We start from the raw sequence: 23,028 nt of genomic DNA, 5'->3' as shown, positions 1-23,028 counted from the left end.
ACTTAGTTAATAATTTAGGATGGGAAAAGTGACATTCTAATAGACCAAAACTTACGACGTCATCAATATAACCGCCCGTAAATATTCCAGTTAAATATGCAGAGAAACCTCTAAATTAAAAGATGATGTGGAACAGGAACGTAGAGAAACTTCTAAATTAATAAGGAAAGGAGTGTATGAAATTTTATACATTAGGAGATTAATGAAGGACATATCTGCACGGAAAAGTTTAGGTTAACAAGAATAAAGGAAAGCTTCTAAATAAAGGGACTAGTGGAGGACATATGAGCAGGAAATCTTCTACATTAAGCGATTAATAAAGGGCAGGAGTGCAGGAGAACTTCTAAAGTAAAAGACTAATAGTGGACAGGACTGTACAAAAATTTATAAATTAAGAGATAAATGAAGCACAGAATTGCAAGACAAGTTTTAAATTATGGATTGACGAAGAACATGAGTACAGGAAACGTTCGAAATTGAGAGAATAATGAGCGCAATGAAACTTCTAAATTAAGAGATAAACGAAGAACCGGAATGTAGGAAAACTTAAATTTGAGAGAAAATCAGGCACTGCTCGCAGAATACTTGTGACAGCATTAATTAGCATGAATAAATTATTTATATATTGAGCAATTCATGAATATCAACAAATGAAATTACTAAATCTTACCTGAATTCCCTGACTTGCTAGCTCCAATGCAATAGTGCTCCATACCCTACTCCTCTTCCTTGTACAATCAAAATCTTTTATATGGTTTTTGTAGCTCTGGATTAAGGCAATGGTTTCGTTGTATGCCCAGATCTTCGCTGTATCTGCAAATGCAATAATAACTATAATAATACTAATACTAATACTAATACTAATAATAATAATAATAATAATAATAATAATAATACACCACTAGAAGACAGATAGGGAAAGAAAGACATGCAAGAACAAAAAGTTTAGGATAGGTACATGGAACGTATACACCATGTTACAGGGAGGAAAATTAGAAAACCTTAAAGAGGAAATGAAACAAACAATCTAGATTTGGTAGGAGTTTGTGAAGTTAGATGGGAAGGTAATGGGGAGTTGAACAGGGAAGGAAAATTAAATGAAATCTTTGAGTTTTACGTCCCACGGTTATGCCGGTTAGGCTAAAGGAGACGGTGATTATAAGAAATGAATGAAATGGTGGAATGAAGAAAGTGGGAGGAAACGGGAGAACCCCAAGGAAACCCACGCACATGGTGTTTGTCCACCACAAAGTTTACTTGGCGGGAGCAGGGTTTGAACCCGGAACCCCAAGCACCAGAGGTGAACGCTCTACCACTGAGCCACCGCGGCCCTTGAACAGCGAAGGATATAGAATGTTTTACTCAGGTAATGAAATGGCCGGTCACTAATGGTGTAGGAATAATTCTTGATAAACGCTTAAAGGAGAAGGTAGAGAAAGTAGAATATGTTGATGATAGAGTTGATAAGACTTAAAGGAAAAAGAAGGATCTAGTAGTGATACAGACATATGCACCGACGACTTCGCATACTATTGAAGTAGTAGAGGAAAATTATGAGAAAATAGAAGAAATTATAGACAGGGAGAAGAGGGGTGCATGTGTAATTGTAATGGGAGATTTCAATGCAATTGTGAGAGAGAAACAGGAAGGGAGAGTCGTAGGCAAATACGAATTAGGCGAAAGAAATGAAAGGGAAAAGGGCTGATCAATTTCTGTAGACTGAATTCACCAGTAATTGGGAACACGTGGTTCAACCAGCACAAAGAAGGTATACATGGAAATCCCAATAGACGGCGGAAGATATCAGATAAACTATTTATTTATTTAAACTATGTTAAATAAACAAATAAATAAATAAATGATTCAGGAGAGATATCGGAATAGCTTGAATAATGCGAAGACCATTCCCGGTGCTGACATTTTCTCTGATCATAATCTTGTGGTGGCCGAAGTGGATATTCAACTGAAATATATAGACAGAAGAAAAGCAGACAACAAGAGGTTGAATACAGAAAAGTTTAAAAGCGAGGAAGTAAGTAAGGAAACTTTTAGTTGAGAAATTCGAAGAAAAATACTCAAACGAGGAAAAGATAAATGCTGGTAGTAACAGACGGTGGGAGCATATTAAATTTTGCATACAGCAGGCTGCAGAAAAAGTAGTAGGTTACCGCGAACACAAAACGGGTAAGAAACCGTGGGTTACAGAACAGATGCTGCAGAAAATTCCGATGTTACAGAAGGAAAGGAAGACGTTGAAACAGGCTAAAGAAGAGGACAGAAAAATGTAGAGGAAGTTAAACAACGAGTTGCGAAGGGAAACAGATAGAGAAGGGAAGAATTTTACAAAAGAAAATGTAAGGACATAGAAGAACTAGAAAGAGTTGGGAAATATGAGAAAATGTACAAGGAGGTGAAGTCTTTGGAACTTCGGAGGAAACGAAGGGATATGAAGGCAATAGAAAATACGAATGGGAAGGTAGTCAGTATCCCATAATAAAAGAACAATTTTAGATCTTATTAAGAAGAGGAATAGAAACTGGTTGATACATTTGGCTAAGAGAAAACTGTATCATGAGGGACGTGCTAGAGGTATGGTAAGAGGAAAGACAGGGAGAGAGCGAAGGAGACTACAATTAATGGACGATATCAAAACAGAAAAGTCGTACGTCAAGACGAAGAGGTAAGCGGAAGACCGTGGAGCATTGAACTTCTCAGTTGCGGCAAGTGACCTTTCAATAATGGCAGTATATCTATGCTCATTGCACCAATTCTTCCATCATCATTCACTTGCTTTAATCATAGTCTCGCTTAGCCTAAACGACATAACGTGGGACGTTAAACTTGTTTTCAGTCAAATAAACTATATATATATATATATATATATATATATACTCTGTCAGATAATTAACGTGACTCAGTTTCAGGTGCTCAATGGTATTAACTTACTTGCATTTAAACACTTTTTTTTTCTTCTTAGAGGTACTTGGATGAACTAAAAACCGTGTGAATCATTCAACATTGTTAATACTTTTAAAGAAATATTGTGTACAAATCCATCAATTAAAAAATGCTTTTAGTATTGTTGCTTTTTGCCGTTACTTTACATTTTTTGACAATGAAATCATTCAATTTATCTACACTTGCCTTATATTTATATGTTTACTTCTTAGCAAGGCATAGTGCCCAATTCGTACTTGGAAATTGTTTCATTACGGTATAACCTCGTTTATCCGGATCTCTGGATAATCCGGATCAGATTTGTTGGCCTTTTTTTTAAAAAAAAAAAAAAATTAATGTTCACACGGAGTTACGTCACTTATCTTTTAAATTGTAAATTTTAAAGACACACATATCTAAGGAATCTCAATAATATGGGAAATATAAATATGTGGAAAAAGTAACAATTTTTACTGCTACAAGAAGGAAAAACAGTAGTTTTCGAAAAATTATTAGTTTTAGTTTGACGTCCCATGATTATGCATCGCGGTTGAGGGAGACTGTGATAATGAGATGGATTATAATGATAGAATGAAGAAAGCGGTAAGGAACGGGAAAACGCCGAGAAAACCCATGTACACGGTGTTTGTCCACCTCAAAGCCCACTTGGCGGCAACTGAGACTGAACCAGAGATCCCAGGCACCAGACTGCACATGTTTATGCACTGTGTCTTCAAGGAACAAAAAAGTAATTGTCAAAAAAATGCCATAGTGTTTCCTATGTCCTTTTTCGGTAACCACATAGATAAGTTTATAGCCTCATAAATATGTACTCTTTGCGAAACCATAACGTACTAATTATAGGAACATGCAACAATGTAACACTGTCTACGCACAAAATTTCAAAGAGAAACCGTAAAGGGACATACCTACTGCACTAAACTGTAGCGTTTCCTGTATACCATCTTCTCCATTGTCCCCAACTGAAGATATTATCTTAATGGATCCATCAGGATGCACTTCCAACTGAGTACTGTCTGCAAAGCATTTATGAAGTTTTACGTTATCCCAGTCCTCTCCTAGCGTGGCGCTGCATCCTGTGCACATAAATTGCATTCTCTGAAAAGGAAATCAAAGGATTGCATATTATATGTGGCAAATGAATAACCGATTTTAAATGCCAACCATTCCTCTATAACTGCGAAGTCAATGGTATACAAAGAGTGAAAAATACAAAACCGGACCGATTCGGTATTTAATTCGTGCACGTAACGAAAGAGTAGTACATCTTCTCTTATTATTGTTAATACAATATTACTTATACTTACTCTTTTATTTACATAAATATTCTTAACATTCTACTCTAAAGTGATCAAAATATACATATATCTGTAAACTGTAACATGTTTCATATTAAAATCCTGATGTTGATTTCCTTCACTGACTGATATTGATTCTCATGACTAAGTAAATTTTCCCTGACATTATGACTAAGTAAGTAAATTTTCCCTGACATCATGACTACGTAAGTAAATTTTCCTTGACATCATGACTACGTAAGTAAATTTTCCCTGACATCATGACTACGTAAGTAAATTTTCCTTGACATCATGACTACGTAAGTAAATTTTCCCTGACATCATGACTACATAAGTAAATTTTCCCTGACATTATGACTAAGTAAATTTTCCCTGATATTATGACTAAGTAAGTAAATTTTCCCTGACATCATGACTACGTAAGTAAATTTTCCCTGACATCATGTCTAAGTAAATTTTCCCTGACATCATGACTAAGTAAATTTTCTCTGATCCACGACGCTATCATTTATGGTAAGGTTTTGAAAAAAAAAAAAAACTATTCAGCCTCCACCACTCCCAAAGCCGTCCAACGCTCTTCGAGTTTCTTTAATACAGTATAAACTTATTTTCTTCCTGTAAATATTCCCTGTATTTGGAATACAATGAGACGTTAATACAAACAATAGTTATACAATAACGTAATATCTCGGTATTTTGAAAATACTTATAAACATAAACAAGTAAACATATGTCATAATTTAGCCTATGTCTTTGATTATCTAGAACCAACGAACCTAAGTTATTTTCTTCTATAGCACCTACATTTTGGTGGTTCTCAAACATTGTTATTTTAAAAAATGTATCTTTTTGCAGCCTTTCCATCAACTTTTTGAATCTATATTGATTCTTTGAGGTGTTCTTCATATTCTCTCTGAGCAGCTGTAATGCTTGTTAACATCGCTTGAGTAACAGGAACACACTCAATACTTTCATAATATGTGATTGCATTTTCCCTGATTCTTCTGTGAAATATAGCGATTTCCCTCACTCTCGGCATATTTTCAAGCATTCCCTGCCATCCTTGACTTTCAAGATCAGTGTGAACGCTATGTAAAAGACGAGATAGCGTTTACCAAACCTTCCTCTCAATTTCTTACATATCAGTCTTTCATGGACGGTATGCTAATTCAGTGAAAGAGCGCTCACTTCTGGAGCAAGGAAGCCCTGATTCGATATACGACCAGACAATGTGAATTTATGATGGACAGCATCATGTCCGGGGTTCTTTTGTTTCTGTTATTCCCATCTATTATTTCATAACCATTCACTTTCACTGCACATCTCTCCCTTTTAGCTTAAAGAACATAAGCATGGGATATAAAGCTAGAAATTTCGAAATCTTTCTTTTGTAAAGGAATAATTTTACTGGCAAAATTTCCTACATTCCAGCTTCCTTACTCGTGGTTACTATAGTATAACTTATAGTCCTTAATAGGTATGTACCACTATGTATTATTTATAGTGTACAACTGTATTCTCCATCTGTATGTAATTTTCAGTCTTCCTTAAAATAGTATAATCAACAAATATAATCCACACAACATCGTGTCCGTGGATTCTCTCTTCTTTCTCGTTCCACCAGTTATTACATAACTATTTACTTTCATTGATCACCTCGACTCCTTTGGTCTAAAGGGAATAATCCTGGAGCATAAACTACGAATTTTATTTAATGACTTTTTATATATAATCTAAACTTTTCTGGAAGAATAAGCTTGCTAACTCTGGAGAGAAGATAAAAGTACTAAGAACATTTTTTTTTTTCAGAGAGGAAACTTCCCCTTCCTCCCGGTCAATTCCGATCAACGTGCTAATCACACCACATTACAGGCAGGAGCGGATTAAAGGCGGTGCCAATGGAGCCCACGCTGAGTCCCTCTCTCTTTAATAGGTGCCTTCCATTTCAACTCAGGCAAAAAAAAAAATAAAATTGTACCATCACCATCTCAGATATTGTTGAAACTTTTTTTATAACAACTAGACATGTTTTTAATACACCCATATTTTTTTTGTTTTGTCGAAAAAAATTTTCCCGCCAAGTAATGGGCCATTAAAGACGGGGAGTACAATTTATGAACTGTAGAAGACATGGAAAATGGTCAACTTCGGAGCCTCACCATTCGGCTATGGAGACAGGTAGAGGTATAATTCTTGTTGTGGTATGTACATAGGGATATAAATAAACTATATTTTATTATAGTTTGGTTTGCGAATGCGTATCTTTTTGTACATAAATTAACAAATGAACGTCAATTCATCTGAAAAGTTGAAGTTTGCGAATTTTTTTCGAGCATTTCCGGTTTGAATTTTAAAATTCTGTTTTCACAGTTGGTAAGACCTAGTTACCCGCTTTCCGAAAAAAAAAAAAAAATGTATCGCTTCTGTGTGCAACCGTTTTGTCGCAAAAAATTCGAGAAATTGTAAAATTTTCAAAAATCGCCATTTTCTCGAAAACACCATCTTTTAAAATTCTGAAATTTTGTCAGATGGTTCAACTTTACATGAATAATAAACACACCAAATACCATTCTCGACCAATGCTTCATGAATTAACTGCAGCCTTTTAAAGGTAGCGAAGTTTCGTTAACTTTGATATTACAGTTAGCAACACTGGGAACAATGAAAGTGCAATGATTTGATGATGTTTGTGGTTCACATTCATTAAATGAGGAATAAAAGGTTTTCTTGACTGTTTTTTTTTATTATTATTATTATTATTATTTTGATCAAAAAGGCTCTTTGAAATAGTAAAATGAGCGTTTTCCTACTCCTCCGTTTTCTTAAAACGAAATAATCTGAGGTGGAAATTACGATTACGAAACACACATATTTTAAGTTTACTTGAAATGGCCATCCAATAAATTCTGATGATCTATAAAAAGCTGACCTATTACCTCAGCGATGATTTGGAATGCTCCAGACAAAGCCTCAATTAAGTGCGATGTCATTACAGTGATCGAAAAAGGACAAAAAGTTTTAAAAAGTCGAAACGTTTTCTTACGCGTTCCAAAGAATGGCTTTTTAAACAGAACAACCCCAGCATAAGAATGGGTCCCTCGGAATTTTATAGTATTCGACTAAAGTGGGTCAGTCCGCAACCTGCGAGGGAAGTGTGTGTTGTGCGAAATTTAAGTTAGATCTTACTGCGTTGATACAAATCAAAGGTGCAGCCTGTATTGAAGCTGTCATGAGTGACCTATTTCCTTTAGTAGTATCATCCGTATAAAATGACAGCTGTCTTCTTCAAGAATGTGGTGAATGTCCTGGAGTAGAAGGAATAAGTGTGGAGTCTTTAATTACACAGGGCCGCATAGGTTCTGTTGTTTTTATAATTTTGGGTGTTTTATATGTATTTGAACATGCTGAAACCGAAACTGGCACTAGTTTTCTCATATCACGTAAGAATTTCTTACAATTCACGATTTATATATGTTGATTGCGGTATGCATGTTTAAGCGTAATTCAACTGATTGACGCTAGATGTCAACAGTATGTGGTGAAATTATCCAGGCGGTAATAAAAATGAATTTGTTTTAAATGTAAGGAAGTTTAATTTAATGAAATTAACTAAAATTTTGCCTGCATGAATATTTAAAACATTTCTATATCAAATCTTGTTATCTCATTTCAAATAAATTTCATATTTAATTATCGCAAATCTTAGATGTGCTTCAATAGTATGAAACGTTAATACTTTACGCTAGTTTTCATTTGTAGTTCGTCTAATACTGTGTTGCCATGGTATCTCGTGGTTGTAAGAATAGACCAGATTTATTTTTGTTACATCTGTGGTGAATTTGTTCCACACAAACAGAAACAGAAAATTACAGATTTTGTAAGAAGGGCATATTTCACATACTTCCGTATGGAACTTGGAGATCAAGACAAATCGTGGACTCTACACAATCTGTGTAGATCTTGTGTGGAATCGTTGCGAAAGAGGAGCACTGGAAAGCGATCATCTATGCCATTCGCAGTACAAATGCTGTGGAGAGAACCCAAAAACCACAGCGACGATTGCTACTTCTGTTCCTGTGAAATTGTAGGACACAATACTCGAAACAAGACAAAGATAGTGTATCCCAATATTCCTTCTGCAATGAGACCTGTGCTGCACGGCCTAGACTTGCCTGTTCCGACACCTCCATCCAGTCTTAAGTCCGTAAGTGATCCTAGTTCGTACAGTGATTCAGTGGAAAATAGTGAAATAGAAGATGAAGTTTACAACCTCCCTAGCGGATCTCGTGACCCTATACCACTCACTCAACGCCAGCTCAATGATCTAGTTAGAGACATAAATCTGTCTAAAGAATCTGCTGAACTTCTTGGTTCCAGACTTAATGAAAATAACTTGCTGGCCTGTGGAACATTTTCCTGGTACAGATATCGGGAAAAAGAATTTGTGCAGTATTTCTCAAAAAAGGTTCTGTCGTGTTTATTTGTGATGTGTCAGGTTTGTTGATCAAGTTAAATTTCCCTTGCCTTTCTAGTGATTGGAGATTATTCATTGACTCGGATAAAACAAGTTTAAAATTTGTTCTGTTATATAATGGAAATAAGTTCCCCTCAGTTCCTATTGCTCATTCTGTGTCACTGAAAGAAACATACGACAATGTGCAATTTATTCTTAATAAAATTAAATACGAGGTACATGGTTGGATGGTGTGTGGAGATTTGAAGATTTTGAGCATTGTACTTGGGCAACAAGGTGGGTATACAAAAATACCATGTTACATTTGCGAGTGGGATAGTAGGGCACGAAATGACCGCTGGGGAAGGAAACAGTGGCCATTACGGAAAACACTGAACGCGGGATCAAAAAACATCATTCAACAAAATTTAGTCAGTCCTGAGAAAGTTATACTTCCTCTCCTTCACATAAAATTAGAATTGATGAAACAATTTGTTAAGGCACTCGACAAGGAAGGCGAATATTTCAAGTTCATATGCAACAAATTTCCTTCACTTTCATGTGCCAAAGTGAAAGAAGGTGTCTTCGTTGGCCCAGACATTAGGAAGTTAATGAAGGATAAAAACTTTGAGGCAACAATGACTAATGCTGAAAGGGATGCTTGGATAGCATTTAAAAGCGTGGTGGTGAACTTCCTGGGGAACCACAAAAGTGCTGATTACAGAGAAGTTGTTGAGAATATGTTAGTTAAATTTCAAGAACTGGGTTGCAACATGAATCTCAAGTTGAGTTTTTTGCATTCTCATCTTGATTACTTTCCACCAAATCTCGAAGAATTAAGTGAGTAACAAGGCGAACGGTTCCACTAAGACATGAAGGATATGGAGAAAAGATATCATGCACTTTGGAGTGTTAGCATGATGGCTGACTACTGTCGCACATTGCACACAGAAACTTCAGAAGAAAATCACAAGAAAATTAGGAAACCTTATAAGAGAAAGCGTGATAAAAAGATGTGAAAAATAAGTATGTTATATGACTTGATTTCCATTTTACAACGTAGACCTATATATTTATGTATATATTTTTATATTATATGTATATATGTAGTAATCTGTATGTGTAGAGAATCTTATATTCTTTCTTTGTCTGTCTGCATTCACATTAAACAAAACATGTTCAGTTATTTAGCATAATAAGCTCTTTAGTCTGATAGAAGATAAGAAATAAGGTACAATAAAGCAGTATTGAATACAGAAGAAGGCCCAAATTTTGACATTGATTTGTAAGCAAACCTTACGTAACAGGGAAAAACGAATTCATTATTCGTAATCAGCTAGGAACAAAGAATTAAGTTCACCTATTAATCAAAAAACAACATGAACTTTTTTTTCAATTTGCAGCCTTGTGTTATTGATCCTGATGAAAACGAAAGTGTTACGTATGCCATATGGAAAAACAATGATCTCGTTAAAAAACTGTGCCACTTTCTGTTTTCGTATCGTACATTGCTGGTTTAATTGTAAGAATTGTAATTCATGACTACATCAAGAAAATCCAAAGAGAATTAATTGCTACCGAAAAGCATCGTATAAAATTTCAAGATACAAATTCTATTTTACTTCATGTGGACTTCGTTGAAAACTGGACTGTTATTCTGCAAAGTGAAATTCAGAGTTATCACCGGAATATGAAACAACTGACAGTTTTGTTGTAATAAACGACGATAAAACACACGATTCGGCTCATGTACTCATAGCCATAGACAAGATTCTAAAAATACTCGAAGAAAAGCGAAAATATATTTTGTAGAAAAAGGTTTGAATACGTGAAAATAAGTGTCTACAATTTCCGTGTCAGTGATTTCTGATGGTCCTGCATCCCATTTTAAAAATCGCTTTCAGGTGTTCGAGATGCAGACAGGTGCGATAAAGCAGTGGTTTTGCAGTGAAACCGGCCATGCAAGGGTCTCTGCGACGGTATTGGGGGGGGGGGGGGGCAAAGAATGTGGCAACGCGGCATAACCTTAAGCAAAAACAGATACACAGTATTAAAACCGCAGAAGAAAAAAATGAAATGAAATCTTTAAGTTTTACGTCCCACGGTTATGCCGGTTAGGCTAAAGGAGACGATGATTATGAGAAATGAATGAAATGGTGGAATGAAGAAAGTGGGAGGAAACGGGATAACCCCGAGAAAACCCACGAGCACGGTGTTTGTCCACCACAAAGCCCACACGGCACGATCGGGATCGAATCAGGGACCCCAAACACCGGAGGTGAACGCTCTACTACTGAGCCACCGCGCCCCCACTAAAACCGCAGAAGAATTCGAGAGTATAGTGCAAGTACAAACTCCGGATATTACTCTCGTTTTGTCGCCTGGAACTGAATTCGACGACTTCCGGAAGAAAAAAGAGGGAAAGTATGCGACCGGTAACTGGTATTCAACGAAGTCGTCTTTGGCTTTCGGAAAATGGCGAAGTTTTTATGGCAGTAACGGGTTACCATGAACTAACTTCATGCTTCCCCCAAAATCGAACTTCTGCAATTCAAAGTGTAGATTTAAGAAATCTGCAAAAAGGAAATTTTGTTACATACATATATGTATGATAACCAGTGATACGTAGCAGAAGTATTATGAATGAATCATGGATTACGTGAAGTTGAGGTGCTGTTTATGCTTCCATATAGACCTTCAGCAAGGTACAGGTTTCCAGAAGACCATAAAAGAAGTCGACAATGTGCTACGCAGAGGCGGATCCAGGACAGACTTCTGGGGGGCAGGGATGTAATACTGCTACTTAGAGCTACTTTTAAGAGCTCCAAACTCTGGGATGGGTTTTATTTATATATAAAATAAGAAAGCTTCTTCTTCTGGGGGAGGGGGGAAGCAATCGTCCCCTAGATCCAGTTCTGGAGGAGTTGTGAGTGAACCAACACCTATTGGAGCATCTGCACGGTTACATGCTATTAGCGAAGAAGACACCAAGCAAATGGTCGGTCCATGTAAAATAAAATTAAAAAAAAAAAAAAAAGTCAAGAAAACCTTTTATTCTTCATTTAATGAATGTGAACCACAAACATCATCAAATCATTGCACTTTCATTGTTCCCAGTGTTGCTAACTGTAATATCAAAGTTAACGAAACTTCGCTAACTTTAAAAGGCTGCAGTTAATTCATGAAGCATTGGTCGAGAATGGTATTTGGTGTATTTTACAATTTCTCGAATTTTTTGCGACAAAACAGTTGCACACAGAAGCGATACAATTTTTTTTTTCGGAAAGCGGGTAACTAGGTCTTACCAACCGTGAAAACAGAATTTTAAAATTCAAACCGGAAATGCTCGAAAAAAATTCGCAAACTTCAACTTTTCAGATGAATTGACGTTCATTTGTTAATATATGTACAAAAAGATACGCATTCGCAAACCAAACTATAATAAAATATAGTTTCTTTATATCCCTATGTACATACCACAACAAGAATTATAACTCTACCTGTCTCCAAAGCCGAATGGTGAAGCTCCGAAGTTGACCATTTTCCATGTCTTCTACAGTTCATAAATTGTATTCCCCGTCTTCAATGGCCCATTATTTGGCACAAAAAAATATGGGTCTCTTAAAAACATGTCTAGTTGCTATAAAAAAAAAAAAAAAGTTTTAACAATATCTGAGATGGTGATGGTACAATTTTATATGTTTTGCCTGAGTTGAAATGGAAGGCACCAATACTAAAATATAGCAATCAACTTATTATATTTTAGGCATCAGACCCATACTATTTCTTTTTTTGCCCGCTCGCAATATTGCTAGAGTTAAGTCTTCTTCCTCCAGCGTATTCACAATACTTATTTTGCGAGGGAGTGAGCTATTTTGGGCCTCTACTACGAACCAAATTGTTATTAGCTTGTGGTGACAATTGCTTTGATATCTGTCATTACTTAGAGCAAATCTACGAGGTTTTCCAAATTTCCTCAACAATAAAACGTTCCTATTCAAATCAATTTGAAACTCTGAGATACTAAAAAGCCATTCCCTAACAACATGTCTTGGGGAAAAATTACTTAACACGCGAAAAGCATGATGAAACGTACGGGGTATGTTTAGTACAAGGGGTCCAGAAGCACGTAAAAAACGCAAAATTTACAGGAGAAATGAGTGATACAAGTACTTAGACGTAACATAACGTAACCAAATCTAACCTAACCTAACAAACTAACGTAAGCTAACCTGAACTAACCTAAACTAACGTAATAGTAGTAGAAATAAGCGAAATTATATCATTTTTTAGAAAATTGTGCGGGATTCTTACACTAATATAACATAAACTAAACTAACCTAACGTAACCTAAACTAGCCTAACCTAACTTAAACTAACCAACCCTACCCCAAACTAACCGAATGTTAGCAGAAATTACCAAAATTGTAACATTTTTTTAGAGAAAAGAGCTGGACTCCTTCTGCTAAACATAGGCCAAACGTACAATTGCTATCTTGTTTATCAAAAGAGAATTCTGAATGATTCCTTTTATTCATGTGTCGATATTCCAGATCTTAGCCTTAAGTGAAACTAAATCCTCTCTAATTTATTGATATCTGCGAAGCAGAATCTAATACAGCATCAGCATTCTTATCATCAATCAATAATGTCATTAAGATCATATTATTTCGTGTAGTAATGGAGGATTTTACATGACCCTTATCTCCTAATGAGAAAATGTATGTGAAGCGTTACTAGTATGAAACCATGACAAGTGCTACTGAAACTTGTATCATTGCCAGAACAGACATTTTTAACTATCCTCGCAAATACGTATACCCATTATCGCGCCTGCTCTCTTCGGCCGTACCCCCGCGCGGACATTGCACTGTCTCGGTTAGATAGTATTTGTGCTTTTTAGTGGCCACTTGGCAGAGGTTGGTTTGTGTTCTTTGCAGTGTAGCTTTTATACCATACATTCGAAAGCCATAATTATACGCAAATCGTAATAAAAAAAAAAAAAAAAATCTCAACAAATACTTCAGGTGGCCCCCTTCAATTTTATCTATGCCAAATGAGACATTTTCATGTTACCCACTGAAAATCTTCGGGGACAATAAGAAGGAACTTAGTGAAAGAATTATATTTTTTTAACAATTATTTCAAATGGTGCACCAAGAGTAATCTGCACGTTTCATTTAAAAATCAGTGGATTTCTGGGTGCATTGGATGTGGGCATCTTATAAATTTGCTCCTTATGAACATGTCTTTCCATGCAGACTATTGAATTTTCCTTGTAAATTTGCAAAATATGTTGTGCTTAGCGTAGTATATATGTTAAGTCCCTTATTTGATATATATTGTGAAGCATTATATAAATTTTGGTGCAGGTTTACCATACGGATCCACAGATTGTAAAATATACGGAAAAATTTGGGGAAGTCTTTAATTGCCGAGAACAGAATTCAACGAACCCCTGCGGGGCCTCTATCCCGTTCCTACTACTACTGTTTATACTATAGATCCGTACAGTAAAAGTGCATGAAATATTTTCCCATTTTCGTGATGGTTACCCTCAACTTCACCTATTCTGAACAGGGATAATCTCTTGTCGCCCGGTGCTGATCTTTTGCAAAGGAATGCAAAAATGTCTTGAAAATTATGTCAATTTCTCTTTAAAAAGTTGATCAGTAAAAGAAAGAAACAAAACAAAAGTATCGGCAGCTAATAAGGATGTTAGGAATTTGCAGTCTAGAGTTTCCTAGCATGTATATTCACTTTTAAGAGTCAATCGAAATTCGTCTGCATTATTCGCAGTGTAAAATTGAATAATATTACCTACTTTGTACTTCAACGAAGTAAAATTCAATACCTGTGCATGATAACCTCATTTTCCAGTCTATTTTGACGTGAGTTGTTTTCCACCATAAGATTTGATTAGCATTATTCAATAAATATTCCCACATGCCAATACACATCGTATAAACCCACATTCGAATTTCCCGATCATAACATCTTACAGCCAAATAAAATATTAGAAGAAACCTTACTTACTCGGGTTCGTACTCAGCAATATGTCAGCTAAGTGACCTGTAAGTAACCTTACAAATACGAAACACAGCACATACCCAGTTTCACAGTATTGCCAACTTATTTCTTTGACTATAAAATTACATGATAATGCACTGTACGTCTGAAAACTTCGAGTGAACTATTTCGTCCGGTGAATACATGTTTATGAATATCTCAAGCATTATTTGTATTGAGTACTTAATAGAAATATTTATGTTAGAAACTAGATTGCATAATGCGTACAAACATTACACCCAAATTTCCTTCATATTTTGAATCGAACTATCAACGCATTGACAGTTTTAAGTGATAGTTTGGTTTTATGTTTATTATTCTTTTACTAAAGAAATGCATTATTTGATACTTACATTGGAACTAGTTAAAAATTGTACATTTTCTAACAGGGGTGTCCATTCCCTGAAGAGCTTGACTGTAAATCCACTAATTTACCACCGTTGACGGTTGACCCCAAAATTTACCAATATTATCCTCAAAGTTACCATTGTTCACCTCAAAATCAACCATTCTACCCCAAATTTAACATTGTCGACCCTAAAATGAACAATTTTCCTCCTGAATTTACCACTGTCCATCCCCAAAATTTTTCAATCTATCTCTCAAATTTACAATAGTCCATCTGTAAAACTTACCACTCTCCATTCCATTCCATTCGGCATCTGTAAAATGCCGTGTAGTTTGGCCCAAACATAAAGGCGGTTCCTCCGGAGTGTGAAGTCTAATCATTGCACTTACCACTCTGCCTCCACAGTTATTCTCTAGTTTCATTGTAGGCCTACCATTTTCAATCAAAAATTTTGTGCCGACAAAATTTTACTTTTGCATCCGTACTCTAAAACTTGTCTGTGGGTACCCCTACTTTTGAACTTGAACATTAAAAAATATATATTATTTACAAAAAATATTTTAGTAGGTATGTAACACTCGAACTTTTGAAGGAAACTGCGAGACAAGATTGCATTAATTATTAAATATATTGTATTTCATATAATTTCAGATATTTTAATATTAATATAGAGGTGCATACACTGCATATTCACTTACTGTGATATTGCGTGTGTAAAAGGACAAACAAAGCTTAGGGCATCTGTCTTTTTGTAATCTTGTAAGTTTATTTTCAATTCGTAAATTATATTTCAAGGTAAGAAAAAGGAGAACTGATTAAAAAGAAATCACAACTTAGTCGTGATGGTATAATCTCGGTGTAGCTGGTACACGAACATATGAACATTTTAGGTTGACGTTTACTCTTCAATGTGAGTTTGTTTTATTTTTTGTTCTGCTCATAGAAACTTCAATCAAAAACGCTAGTACATGCAAATTAAAAGCTTTAATAATTTAGACCTACGTAGAACAGTGGGTACAAACAGATTCACGAGCTGTCAGCAGAGTAAAACATATGTTTCTCTGCAGATTGAAAATATCTGAACAAAATTAAAACGTTTGTAGAGTGTAGTGATACTATACGGATACATAGATTGTAAAATATACAGAAAAATTTGGGCAAGTCTAATTTGCCCATATCATGTCGAGAACAGAACCTTACCAACCCCTGCGGGGCTTCTTGCCCGCTCCTCCTCCTACTACTACTTATACTATGGATCCATGTAGTAACGCTGCACGCTTTAGGACAAATGGTGCAGATGTTGAATAGTCCGTCAATACGCGCTATCATTATTTCATCACGAAATTCACTCATAGTGTCCTAGAAATGGTTTTCTTACAGTAGGAGTTGCATTTATGAGTGCGGATTCACTTTAGAGGACTTTCCCATACGTTTATAAATACGCATCGACACGTAAGTCATAAAGTGACTGCAGAGAGCACGAACAAACAAACTTATGCTAGGTGCCCACCAAAAGTGAGAATGATACCTAACTGAGTCAGATCAGGAGCGCAAGGGGCTGTCGAGTCAGAAGGATAGACGAAGATAGTGTAAGGAAGCGCTTTATATCGCTTAAAATTACCTATTATAACACTTGTAGTAGATTCACACTTGCAACTCCATACTTTTCAACATAAAACACAGGTTTCATACAGACTGCAGAAATTTGCCAGGGGAAACTCGGGGTTATGAGGTCCAAGAATATGGAACCTAACCGAAACTAAAACTGAACTATCCTAAGCCTTAACATGCTGGACCTATTCTGTGTTATAGCCCGCAACTAGTATGTTATACAGTTGTCTTTTGGCAAGGTTCTAGAACACAGATCCCCCTTCCCACTTAGCTCTAACCCGCCTTCACTCGCTAACTCTCGCTCGGCAATACTATGTGAATTAAATATTAAACTCTGGTACAGAAAAGAACCAACTTATGTGGGGGGACCTGTGTTCTAGAACCTTCCCTTCTGTTTCATATGCAGTCATTCATTTTAACCTTAGTATAGCTCTGGTAGTAGTTTTTACACTAGTAATTACACTTGGAAACATGAAATATCGGTACTGGTTTCCTAAATTGTGAAAAAATTCTTCCGAGAATGGAATTTAATATCCTACACAATCCTCTTTCATATGCACTCAGTCATCTTAATAGTAAAATTACCATTTTTATAATGGACTATTCTTAATAATAGACTAATCTTGACCAGATTAAGAATTTGGTTGTTCATAGACAATACATACATTTTGCATGTTTTATTGTCTTTCAGTAGTCTTTTACGTATGCGTCGATCCATTCTTTGTAGGCTATAGATTTATTTTAGAAGGATACAAGTATAGTATTTTCTACGTACCAAAACAGCTGCTAATTACGAGGGCATGGTAGCTCAGTGCTATAGTGCTTATCTGTGGTGCTAGGAGCGGGACCTCGGTTGCTCAGTGGTAGAGAGTTCACCTCTGGTGCATGAGTCTCGGGTTCGATCCCAGCTCGCGTCAAGTGAACTTTGTGATGGACAAACACCGTGTGCGTGGGTTTTCTCGGAGTTCTTCCGTTTCCCATTATTTTCTTCATTCCATCATTACATTCAGTCCTCATCACCAACGTCTCCTTTGGCCTAGCCGACATAATCGTGGGACGTAAAAGATAGATTTTTGGTGCTAGGAGTCTTTGGTTCGATCCTAGGCTAGGGAAGTTTGTGGTAGAGGACAACATCCTGTCTGTGAGGTTTCTCCAGGTTCTCCCACATTCTCATTTCACCAATTATTCCATTGTCATTCGTCTTCATTAATCATCCGTCTCCTGTAGCATAAAGTATACGATCGTAGGAAGTTTATCTCTAAATTTCATTTAACTGATGTTCACTCTGTCTGAGATGCTTGCACGAGACGATTTAGTTCGTGATCTGTTTTGAGGAAGCATATCTACTAAAAGTATTAAGGTCGCAAAAGTAGCGCTTTTGTAAGACAGTAAGAAACGAAAACAAATTGATTTTTAAAAAAAGCTATAGAACTACAGTATTAATATGCTTATATATCGCTAATATTTATTATACCTGTTAGGACGTTCTAGGACGAAAGTTTCTCTCTCTCTCTCTTTTTTTTTCTCTCTCTCTCTCTCTCTCTCTCTCTTTTTCTCTTTCTCGCTCTGGTTCGAGTCTAGACATGTTTGTCGATCTTCAGCTTCCTCTTTTAATTGCCAATATTTCCTTCTGTTCTTCAAATCTTCGATAAGTTGTGTTCTTCTTGCTACTCACCGCTTTTATTGATTTTTTTGCTCTATGACATTAGAAAGAAGACAGTTTCTTTGCAAGATGTGTCCAGTTCAATTGACCTTCCTACGAAGGATGATGGCTAAAAGTGTCCTCTTCTCTCCTACTCGTTTTCAACCATCTTCCTTCGTTTCTCTCTCTCTGTCCACTTTATCTTCTTCATCTTCCTCCAACGCCACATTTCGAAGCTCTCTATCAATATTTCTTCTCTAACTTCCGTAATGTCCAAGTTTCCGAACCATAGAGTCCAAAGCACTTATTCAGCTTCCGTAGTTTAATGTTAAACTTGTTAGTTAGGATTGATTCTTTCTTGATGAATGCCTCGTTCGGTGCGGAAATTCTTGACTTAATCTCTTTCGTGCAATAAGCATCCCTCGTCAACAGACTTCCCAGATATTTGAAATGAGCTTTAAGCTCTCTCTGTTCTACTCTGACCCATAAGGTCGTGTTTCCATGGGATATTCTCATAACCTTCGACTTTTTGATGTTGATTTCCATTCCATATTGTTTTTCAGTATTGTCTATTTTATCCATTATCAGTAGACCTTTGGCTCTAGGTATAATAACCATGTCATTCGCATATCTGACTTTGTAAATGGTTTGCTCCCCAATCTTGAAATCTCTAACTTCCATTAAAGCATTCATTATAAACGTTGAATAATTTAGCTGACATATTATATCCATGTCTGACTCCTCTCCCAATCTGCATACTATTGATTTCTGTTTGATTCAAGCGCAACTCCATTCTTTGTCCTATATACAAATTGCGAATGAGTCGATAATCCCTCCAGTTGGGCCCGCTTTTTGCCACTAGTTGAAACACAAACACATCTCTTCCCTTATATCAAAAACTTCATATAACTTCCATCAATCCAATGGAATCTCTGGTACCATTTCCTTTCCGAAACCCAAATTGATCTTCCTCCAACATCTTCTCTGGTTTGCTTTCCAGTCGCTTATACATTATGCACACAATAATCTTTCGAGTGTAGGAACTAGGGCTAATGGTTCTGTGATCATTGCATTGCTTGCCTCCTTTTTCTTAGATAGGGCAAACATTGTAACACCTAGAAAATTGATAAAGTTCTTCTCGGGCAATCAGCCAGGTGAAAACTGGTGGATAGGCCAACGTTTCAAGAACTGTCATCGTTCTCATCATCAGGGCAATTATGTAGATCAGCGGATGTAAGTAATATATACTCTGGACTGGCGAAAATGCTGGTTCCTGATTGGCTGATTCCATCTGAAGACTGGAGCTGTGGTTGGCTGGCTATGTTCCGTAGTTCGTGGTACTGATTGGCTGAGGGTTATCTGGATGTTTGTGTGTCGTTTTCTTTGCTGTGGTACTGATGACCGGGTTCCACAGGGGGCTGAGTTGAAAACCAGTGTCTCTATTAACGTTGTTTGGTTCATGAACTATGGCAAGAGATTCGGTTACTATCAGGGTTGGCAAAAACCATGGTTTTTATTTAAAAAAACATTAAAAAAAACGGTTTTTTTGGTTTAAACCAGGTTTTTTTTGGTTTAAACCAGGTTTTTATGGTTTAAATGATTTGCTCTATATATTCATATCATATATGGACAGAAATAAGTTTGTTTCGCCTTGATGTTATTACAACAACCGGGTTATGCTGGAAGGGGACACATAAGCTTAAAGCGGAATAAAAACGGCTTCTCGAGTTACATCCGAGAGAAATTGTCCTCCATTTGAACTCAGAACCAGGACTAATTGGCCACAAATGCGATACGTCTGCCGACTCACTCACGAAGGAATCCTGATAAAAAAAAAAATACGTTGTACTGATCTTTACATGCTTCTTAATATAACTGTCAAGAGCCATTTCAGAAGGACAAAAAGATAAACAGTTGCACAAGTGAAACCATTACACAGAATTACATATGAACAATTTCAAAGTACTACGGAGCACAGAAGAACTAATTTAGTTCAAGTTAGTTAACAACGACTTTTATTGGTCCAAATTAAAGAAATACACCGACTTAATCTGCATATCAATAAGAAAAGTGAATAAAGATACGAATTATTTGAGTCCACTTTGGCTCAAACTCATTTATACATAGATAGATACCAAAGATACTTATTTCACTAAATGCCTCTCGTGGGGTCTGTATGACCCCCCCCTCACACACACACACGCAAAAAATACAGCATTTTCGATGTATTTTATCAATAGTAAACATTGAAATGAAACAATATTTAGAATTTTTCTTCGATTGCAATTACATAACAATAATAACAACTACAAAAAAATCACAAAATAAACATTTATAAACTTGTAAAAAAAAACAAAGTTGCTTTTGTAGTATAATCTTTTTGAGTAATGAATGGGGAATTTAGGTCTGAATATAATACGAATAATATACGGGAGTGAAACGTGATAACCCACAAATGTGTGTTCATCAAGATTTTACAAACACTTACACTTTTACGAACATTTTTTTTTTTTTTTTTTGTTTTGTTTTGTTTTGTTTTGTTTAAACCAGTTGGTTTTTTTGAAAAAACTAGCTGGTTTAAACCTTGGTTTAAACCAGCCAACCCTGGTTACTATCCTGGTCCAGTAATTGGTGCTCTTGGTAATGATGGATGTGTCCTTAAATAAAACTTTATGTCCTTCAGTTAAACTGTGTTCAGCTAAACCTGATTTTTCTGGATGGAATAATCTAATGTAATTTCCATGTTCTCTGCAACGTTGTTCAATGGTGCGTCCTGTTTGTCCTATATAAGCCTTTCCGCATTCACAGGGTATACGATACACGCCTGGTGTCTTTAAGCCCAATTCATCTTTGATCGGGCGAAGTAAGTTTCTGATTTTTGGTGGCGGCTTGTGTATGGTCTTAATGTTGTGTTTTTTCAGAATCCGGGAGATCTTTCCAGAAAGTTGTCCAGTGTATGGTAAAACTGCTATACTCAATGGTTCTTCAGTTTCTTCTTTGGATTTCCTCTGTTCAGAAAAGGTCCTTTTCAGGGCCAAACTGATATCACGCTTCTTGTAATTATTCTGGAGTAGCGTCTTCTTGAGACGATCCAGTTCCCGAGGAAGGGATTCTTCGTCTGAGATGTCTTTCGCTCTATGTGCTAGTGTGCTGATGACGGTGTTTCGCTGTGACTTATGATGAAAACTGTTGCCATTGAGATAGAGGTCAGTGTGAGTAGGTTTCCTGTAGACGCTATGGCCGAGACTCCCATCGGGCTTCCGGCGGATGAGAATGTCCAGGAATGGCAAGCATCCGTCCTTTTCAATCTCCATTGTGAACTTGATGTTACTATGTTGTTTATTAAGAAATTCTAGGAACAAATGCAGTGTCTTCTCCCCGTGAGGCCAGATGACAAACGTATCATCTACGAATCTATAAAAGAATAGAGTATATATTACTTACATCCGCTGATCTCTACATAATTGCCCTGATGATGAGAACGATGACAGTTCTCGAAACGTTGGCCTATCCACCAGTTTTCACCTGGCTGATTGCCCGAGAAGAACTTTATCATATACGCCGCCAGGAAAGCTTCAAATCTTACACCTAGAAAATTGTTTGACCATTCTCTTTTCAGGTAGATCTTGTTAATAAGTGAAATGAATAATTTCAATGGGCCGCGTTGGCTCAGTGGTAGAGCGTTCATCTCTGGTGCATGGAGTCCTTGGTTCGATTCCCACTCGCGCCAATAAACATTGCGGTATAGAAACACCGCGTACGTGGGTTTTCTCGGGGTTATCCCCTTTCCTTTCACTTTGTTCATTCCACCATTTCCTTCATTTTCTCATCATCGCCGTCTCCTTAGCCTAGCCGGCATAACCGTGAGATTTAATTTAATTTAATTTAATATTTTCATTGTTGTCTCCTAATCTCTTAAGTCAACCCGCTGATATATCGTCGTGTCCAGTGCTCTTCCTCCGTCGCATGTCTTCAATGACTTTTACTGCTTCAGTTTTCAATATACCGGGTCCCTTTTCTACCTCATCCACGTGGGTCCCTTTTCTACTTCATCCACCCCTTCCTCTTTTTCGTTCACAGTGTCTTTGGAGCGGTTCTTCTGGCCATATTGTTCATTTTTCTGTTTCACTAAGGTCCTAAAGATTCTTTGGTGGTCACTGACTACGTAACTTTGTTGCTTCCAAACGTGAGCGCCCTTGTGTCTAAGTAGTTAGTGCGTTCGATTTCCGGTGGGAGTTCATGCGATTCAGATCCCACGTTAAGCAGTAGGTCCACGTCTCATATAGCCTCGCCGCTAAAAGGAACGCCAAAGTCAAAATTAATTTCGAACGTGCGTATGCTTACTGAAAAAATGAAATAAAATGAAATCTTTAAGTTTTACGTCCAACGGTTATGCCGGTTAGGCTAAAGGAGATGGTGATGATGAGAAATGAATGAAATGGTGGAATGAAGAAAGTGGGAGGAAACTGGAGAACCCCGAGAAAGCCCACGAGCACGGTGTTTGTCCACCACAAAGTCCACACGGCGCGAACTGGGATCGAACCAGGGACCCCAAGCACCGGAGGTGAACGCTCTACCACTGAGCCACCGCGTCCGCCGTATACTTACTGGAATTCACATTTGCGTCTCGAAAAAAAATTTGGGACCT

The 23,028-nt window shown here is 36.8% G+C and overlaps 2 protein-coding genes across 6 annotated transcripts in view; one reads left to right on the top strand and one right to left on the bottom strand.

Moving 5' to 3' along the window:
• The window catches only part of LOC145678770 (uncharacterized), a 34,312-nt gene extending 19,430 nt beyond the window's left edge, over window positions 1–14,882 (bottom strand). The window contains exons 1-3 of one of the 2 annotated variants that reach the window (XM_081749268.1): window positions 14,746–14,882; window positions 3,867–4,056; window positions 671–813 (exon numbers count right to left, since the gene is read on the bottom strand). In XM_081749268.1, the coding sequence (XP_081605394.1) occupies window positions 671–813; window positions 3,867–4,053 (330 nt within the window). In that variant the 5' untranslated portion in view covers window positions 4,054–4,056; window positions 14,746–14,882. Of the gene's footprint in view, window positions 1–670; window positions 814–3,866; window positions 4,057–14,563; window positions 14,719–14,745 lie in introns of those variants that run through there. The other variant, XM_081749266.1, reaches the window with a different exon arrangement.
• An 886-nt stretch (window positions 14,883–15,768) lies between these two features.
• Window positions 15,769–23,028, top strand: part of TBC1D5 (TBC1 domain family member 5) — a 67,772-nt gene continuing 60,512 nt past the window's right edge. For 3 of the 4 annotated variants that reach the window (XR_014130435.1, XM_081749265.1, XM_081749263.1), the window contains exon 1: window positions 15,769–15,886. The gene's annotated coding sequence lies outside the window, so the exon portion shown is untranslated. Of the gene's footprint in view, window positions 15,923–23,028 lie in introns of all 4 variants that reach the window. The other variant, XM_081749264.1, reaches the window with a different exon arrangement.

The sequence above is a fragment of the Thermobia domestica genome, chromosome 2 (assembly GCF_964235325.1).
Source record: "Thermobia domestica chromosome 2, izTheDome1.hap1.1, whole genome shotgun sequence".
NCBI lineage: Eukaryota > Metazoa > Arthropoda > Insecta > Zygentoma > Lepismatidae > Thermobia > Thermobia domestica.
This window is presented reverse-complemented; position numbering and strand designations above follow the sequence as displayed.